Source organism: Rutidosis leptorrhynchoides, chromosome 10 (genome assembly GCF_046630445.1).
Source record: "Rutidosis leptorrhynchoides isolate AG116_Rl617_1_P2 chromosome 10, CSIRO_AGI_Rlap_v1, whole genome shotgun sequence".
NCBI lineage: Eukaryota > Viridiplantae > Streptophyta > Magnoliopsida > Asterales > Asteraceae > Rutidosis > Rutidosis leptorrhynchoides.
The window spans coordinates 279391442-279398722 of record NC_092342.1 but is presented as its reverse complement, the minus strand read 5'-3'; the positions used below and the strand labels follow the sequence as shown (position 1 = coordinate 279398722).

The 7281-nt window shown below is 33.5% G+C and overlaps 1 protein-coding gene across 1 annotated transcript; it reads right to left on the bottom strand.

The window, feature by feature from the left end:
* Window positions 1-1020: 1020 nt before the first annotated feature.
* On the bottom strand, window positions 1021-6363 carry LOC139872905 (protein tesmin/TSO1-like CXC 2). Its single transcript, XM_071860842.1, has 10 exons — window positions 6243-6363; window positions 5452-5612; window positions 4478-5024; window positions 3327-3772; window positions 3078-3152; window positions 2534-2708; window positions 2343-2438; window positions 1899-1965; window positions 1653-1788; window positions 1021-1428 (listed from the first exon to the last, which is right to left on the bottom strand). The coding sequence occupies exons 1-10, from the start codon at window positions 6336-6338 to the stop codon at window positions 1104-1106; spliced, it is 2124 nt and encodes a 707-aa protein (XP_071716943.1). The 5' UTR covers window positions 6339-6363; the 3' UTR covers window positions 1021-1103.
* Between the last annotated feature and the right edge of the window lie 918 nt (window positions 6364-7281).

The window sequence follows — 7281 nt, the reverse complement described above, 5'->3', positions numbered from 1 at the left end:
AGTCAAATATTCCAATTAATGACTAAACTACCTCTATGTTTAAGCCAAGTAAAAGACATTAAACGAATCCAATAAAAAAGAGACGATTTAATCAATACTTTCGAATTAATAACGATGTTATTTCGAAGCTTCCATAAGAACCACGTTGCAACCGCGAAAATGGCATATAAGCAATTCTTCTGAAGTTTGCCTGCCAATTACTGAACCTCGTAGCCCAATCCATCCACGAACTCATCCACGAACTGCATACATTGTTTTATTTATACCATGTTATTGATTTGTATTGGTATGTGTTAATGCAACAATGTATTATGTTATATTATCTAACCATTAGACACTAATTATTTTTTTTTTATTTTTTTTTTTTGAAAAGCCAACAATTATTATTAAAAAGAAATAAGGAGGTCCGAAGACCATATACAGAATCTCAACAAACCTACACTAACAAACACGAGCAAAAGCACTCGACTAAAATAAAGAAACAAACTCGAAAACAATACAGACATGCGCTATACAGAAAAAAAAAATGCTATGTAAAGAAAAAATGGTAAGACTCGATTGGTTATATATATTTCAGGAAAAAGCCTTCATCTAACGAGATTCGCCAAGGAAGGGACAACTTGAAAAGACAAGCAGGAGTAGAAGCCAAATTGCAGTACCGTAACACTACAGCGACAAAGCAAATGACTCTACACCTCTTAGCCCTGGCCAAGACGAAAAACGAAAGACTCCGGCATAAAAAACCTGAATATTAACCAATGCTAGACACTAATTATTAGGCCTTTAACTGGTACTCATAGTTAATTCTAATACATAAAATGAAGAACCAGCTTATATGATACATACACTGCTACTAAAATTCATGTTTAGGTGAAAGCCACAGCAACTAAAACATCATATTATTATTTTACAAGCAGAGTTATAGTCTGGATAAGTAACCATACAACTAAAAGATTAAAAAGAAAAATTATATATATATTTAAAAAAAAAAAAAAAAGGAGAAAAAGAAAAAGACTACACAGAACTAAAGGAAGATAAGGCATCCATCCATTGACATCCATATTCATATTGCATAAGAAAGAAAGCAAATGTTTATTTGCATATCATTGCTTAGGGTTCGGAGTGAGACACGGAAACGAAGGAATCGATTGCAAGATCAACTTTCTGCTGCTTCTTTGTCCCATCCCCGAGTGTGGCGGCGACACCCTTTTACTGTTCGGAGAACACGATTTCACGCCACTAATAGGAGAAGCGTTGTTCTCTTCAAGAATCGAGGGAATGTCGTTTTCCCCAACTGTCGGTAACTGCTTATCGAACGTATTCCCGCCACCTTTGAAAGGATTCAACTTTCCGCTAGATGATGATCCAATTGCTAGTAAAGATCGTGGTGGCTTGCCCTTTGCGGACGTTAGCGACTGAATAGATTGCCTGGCATGGTGAAAGTATGTATATATATAAGTAGATGTCGTTTGGCTATTTAAAATGATTAAACCACTTCAGTAATAATCATAGAAAAGTAAAGTGGAAATGTTGACCCATTTATTAGGTCAAAGTTGTCAAATGTGCAAATTAGTCAGTCAAAGTTAAATTATTTTAGGTCAAAGTAGGATTTATTTGGTCAAAATTGGTCAAAAAAGTCAAAATTAATTTACCTGCCAAAACGTGAAGGAGTTGCAGCAGTTGCAGAAACTTGTTCGGCTTTATTGTACAATACCATCGGTAAGCTTTCATCACTTTCATTCACTTCACACTCATCTAAAACATTCGTTTCTGGATCCATTTCTGGACCTAAAAAATTAGAGCATGAAAAAGATCCATCGTTAAATGATTTCAAACTCGTAAAAAGTAACTTAAAATGCATGAGCAAGACCCATCGTAAGTTCACAATGCACGCTTACCATCCTTGCGACCAAATGTATTCTTACATCCTTCACATCTGCAGTTAATGGAGCATCCAACACCACCCTTTACAAACAAATCAAATATCCCAAATTAGACAACTGCACAAAACTTCACAATACAAATAAACTATATACGAATTGGGGGATTCGGGCTACTATTTTTTTCTCCAAAGGTAAAATAAAACATATATATTTATGAGGTTGAAACCTCATAAACTTTCATTTTCAGTAAACTAGATTATAATATAACTGGAATGATAAACTTAATCATATCATAGCTGACACACTATTTGTTTGTAAAAGTTTTAGACAAAAGATGTGTGTGTCAACCAAATCGGACGCAACTATTTCAACGTGTATAAAATAGCCCATTTTGATCCAAACCCATTTGGTCATCTCTACAAAAGACCAATCCACAGAGAGTATAGTGAGAGGGAACACCTGAAAGCATTCACAGTATTTCTTCAAGCAACCAGATTTTTTGCAATTGCATCCTCTTTTATGACGGGCTGAAGCTGGAGTGTTGCTAGACTCATCCTGTATGGAAAAATCAAAGTCAGGACACGGATATTTAACAAACTTTAAATCTCAAAATGATCTTGTATAATATGAATATGAACTGTGAACTTAACCTCTTGCATAGGGTCAGAAGTTTTAATCACTTTGGGAGCAAATGCAAGTGGGTTGCGGGATTCAATCTGCTTGCGAGTTGCAAGCACCGTATCCTCATGTATCGGCTTGTTAAAACAATCGTGACATGAACAGGGTTCCACACAATAAACACCAGCAGCAAAGCATTCACAGTAACTACAATAAGTGTTTTAAGTGAAAATCAAAGTACAGAACCACCACACGTTACTTTGTAGCAAGGTTGCAAAAATCGCTACTCGAGGAGTACTCGGTCGGGACTTTTAGGGAGTACTAGGCAACACGAGGAGTACTCGTATGTTGACCAAGTTTGACTTTGACTGATTTTGACTGAGTTTTGATTGATTTTCCAAGTAATCCTGAGTTTTGGCACATTTTGTCAGTAATCCCGAGTTTGACAGAGTAATCGCCAAGTAGTCCCCGAGTTGCAAAAACCGAGTACTCGACGAGTAATTTCGAGTTCTACCTTGTAGATCAAAATAATAATAATTGCAAAACTTTCTATAATAGATATTTAATTTAACTTACAGCTTCAAGCACTTTGATTTCTTGCAGTTGCAACGTTTGCATGCTTCATGTTCTCCACCATTATCCAATTTACGCCTGTGAATTTTAATTGTAATGTCAAACACATTGAGTAAATAAGAGTAATCTAATATTAAAAAAACGTAAACAAAAACAAAGAAAAAAAAACTCAGATAAGTACACTGGTCAGTATAATAAATTTGCCACCTTATCAAACTTAAATGCCAAATAAAAAGAGCTCAGGTAACTTACTTCTTCTTTCTTGGGCTGCTTTGACTTTGATTTTGACTTAGTTCTTCATTAACCGTAGATCCAAGTGCTTTAGAACCATCTTCTGCAACGCGGCCACCAATTTGAATAGACTCCATTTCATTCTCTAAAGAGGGTGCATCAGGCAATGATGTCATCAATTCTTGATCAGACCCATATACACCAGAAGAAGGTGCGATTATAAGTTGTCTATTGGGGCCCGAGTTTTCATGCTTAATGACTTTCTGATCCGCTAAATTTGAGGCGATAGCATTTAGATGCAAACCAATTCCAGGTAAAATACATCTAGAGGTATCGTTTCCGGTCCTCAAGGAAGGTAACTGATTATCAATGGGACCCACAGGTTGATTGGATTCTGATATATTTACAGAACTACCACTAAAAACTAGACAACGTCTCCTCATTCCACGGTATACATTGCCACCAGCCTACAAATGTACAACGATATTGATTATGATAATGCTAGTTAAAACGAAGTTTTTAATGTATAAATTCAAATAAATAAATAAATAAATATATATATATATATATATATATATATATATATATATATATATATATATATATATATATATATATATATATAACTGTTTACCAACAGGCCTAACTGTACAAGTGTGTGAGTATTTGTCGTTCAAAACAAAGAAACAAAAAATACATAATTATTTTTAAAGCGGTGAAAAATATAGTACATAAATCTTAATACACCTTCAATTCTCCCTTTGAACCCAAAAGTTGATAACTTTTTGGTAACCATGCAAAAGATTGCAATTTACAAACATAAAACAGTACATTCGTACAACTTTGATTGGCTACTTTGCATTTTATTAAGGTGGACATCGAACAACTTATCTACTCTTATAAACACCAAAGGTGCTCAAATGGGCGGTTCCGGAAGTTAGGTAATGGGTCAAAATAGTTCCAGAAAAAAAAAGATTGCTAGGGTGACCTGAAAATCGTCTTGTACAACAGAAACTTCAGCTAATAAACACTAAATATAGAGCTTTAAGTCTAACTTTACTTGACACATAAAAAACAGGAATTTCGACTAAACTAATCAATTCAAGAAATTACAAAACAAGTATATGAATAATGGAATATGATCACAAGTTTTGCCCTTTTTGAATTCTAACCTCATTATCTGTGTCCTCGATAGGCTCACCAGCCTCAGAATCAATTAATGACGTACTAACAACCGTTAGATGGTCTTCAGCGTCCTTCAAACCTTCACTTTTTTCTGAATGATTATCATCGGGTTCAACGTTTATAAGTGACCCACCAGAATCTTTATACGGCACTGTTTCAGTAGGAGAATCAAAATTTAGCAACTCTGAAGCATCAGATATCAAACTGTCCCAATCACAAGCTGACACTTCTCTACTATGATTAAGTGGACTTATTCCTTCCATTTCTGTTTCAATGCTAACAGGTGGACCCACAACTGTTGACGTATTCAAATTGTTGGAGTTTATAACTCTATAGTTCAGTCTTGTTGATTCAAGATTTGAGTACCCATTTGATGGAACGACAGTTTCAGTATTAGAATTACTGTAATTATAATCTGTTTCTGTATGCTGGTTTGTTGGGTTATGAGCAACAGTTATATTCCCTTCACTGGTTTCAGTTTTATTCGCATTGTCAGAAGTAAGTTCGGCTTTTGACAGATCAGAAAACTGGTGCCTGAAAAGTAAAAGTTTCAGAAAAGAAAATTATATTAGATTTGGACCAACATGGATCTTCTATACTTCTGTTGGTATTAAAGGTGGCAAAATGGGTGGGTTGGGTAAAAGGTCAAAAGGGTCTCAGAATGTTAAGGCGTAAAAAAACCTTTTATCTTTTTATCACCCATCATTAATTATTAATTAACCTTCTATATATGTAATATGTAAGAAACTACATTACTCCAAAAAATAGTCACACTTTTCTATAATATACTGTAGCAAATTAGAAGATTATCAGGCATCTGAGTAGACTTCAACCCATTTGAGGCATTTGACCCAGTTGCTTTAAAGTTAAATCCTTTAGCTAAGCCGAACCCAAGTTAACCATTTTATAGATAAACAGGTCAAATTTGCTTCCTTTTGATCGACGTGATTAGTCTCATTACCTTCTTAAGAATTTTGAATCTTTAAGTGAACTGACATGAGGCGACGTAAAAACAGACGGTAGGGACGCAAAACTCAGAGAACTATACGCCTGAGTAAAGTGCGTAGATTTAACTGGCTTGATAGGCGAAAGGCTATTAATATAATTGAAAACCGGAGAATCCTGCAAATACACAACAATATGCTTCAATATGACATCAAAACCATATAGCTAAAACATATACTGTCCTTTTAATCAGCCTTGCATAGTAAACTAGTGTCTGAAATTATGCTTTCAAACTAATCATTACAACAATTTAGATCTCTCAAATCTAATATCATAATCTTTTCGTCCAACACGCTAACCAATTTAAACGCGATTTTAAATAAACCATATTAAACCAATTGTTGAATTCTTAAACCTAGAAAAACAAAATTAAATATTGAGAAAACAATTAATTGAACAAAATTGAGACCAAAACATCATAATTACTTAGTAGTGACAGTAAACAGTCAATTTATTACAAAGCCCTAAAAAAACAAACCACACAAAGCTCCGATCATAAGATCAATTAGACCCATACAACAATAAACACTACACAACTAAATAAAACCCAAATTCATCAATTGATTTTGCCCTCAAAATGCAACAGTTACAGATTTCAAATCAAAAATCAAACTTGATGTCCACCCAAAAGTAAAAAAACACAAAAAAAAACCTAGCAAAATTCACACTCAAACCCAACAAAAAAACCCTAATTTTGAAAATTTTCAATCAAGAAAAAGTATAGGAGAAAAAAAAACCCAAATTCACCTCAAATTTAGAAAGTGGATTAGGGATTTGGGTTCTCTCCGGTGTATCCATAACAACAGTCCTTTCGCTTTCGTGGCCTTTGTCGTCAACCCCCATTTTCTTCTTCAACAAAAACTGTAATCCACTGTCGGCTGCTGTGTTTTGTTTTTTATTATTATTATTATTATTTTTTTTTTTTTTTTTTTGGTTTTTAAAGAATTATTATAAGCAGTGTAGAAGATGAGATAGATAGATTAGATTCAAGAAGGAGCGGGAAGGGCGGGAACCAAGTTTTTATTTTTTATTTATTTATTTACTTTTTTATTTTTAACTTGATGCTGACGCAAACAAAAAAATAAAAAAGCAGCCCCACAATACACACACTACAACACACACATTTATATAACACCAGGCCACGCCAGATAAAGAAAATAAAAAAAGATTTTATTTTTATTGTTTAAGTTTATTTTTAGATTATACGGAGTATAAAAAAATGTAAAATGTGATGGATGTGGTAATGTAAAAGGTAACGTAAACTAACGATGATTTGGTAATTATGGGTGTCAGATTGTATGTAATACGGATTATTAATTTAATATTAATATTAATAATTAATTAATTTTTTGTAACTTATGTTTTTTGTCTACATTTAATTGTTTTGATTCAATAATCCACTTGGTTTTTTTGTGTGTCTTCTAATGCATTGACTCTAAGACAATATTATTCTAAAGAATAATGTTACCCCGTGAGCGAAGCTAAAATTTTACTTCGTTAGTACTTGTTTCTATTTTGTCGGGCATTTATTATTTGAGGAAACGATTTTAATTTACTTTTGAGAACAACTAAATTCTCGAGCAGTGATTCAAAATTGATTTATTTAAAAAGTGATATGTATAACAATATATGAATCTGTTAATAGCGTCTCTTAGGGTTATCGTTAACGTGCGTAAAACATTTGTGTATGGCGGTTACACATTGATTTATAGTGACAGTTATTGAAATGTACAAATATTTCTATACATGTTAACGCTAGTCCTTAGGATTGTCGTTAACAAATCCA

Coding starts and splice junctions, on each gene's coding strand:
- LOC139872905 (XM_071860842.1), bottom strand. CDS start 6,338: ATGGGGGTTGACGACAAAGGCCACGAAAGCGAAAGGACTGTTGTTATG. Junction 5,025..5,451: donor GATTCAAAATTCTTAAGAAG/GTAATGAGACTA, acceptor TTTACTTTTCAG/GCACCAGTTTTCTGATCTGT. Junction 1,966..2,342: donor AATACTGTGAATGCTTTCAG/GTGTTCCCTCTC, acceptor TTGTTTGTAAAG/GGTGGTGTTGGATGCTCCAT.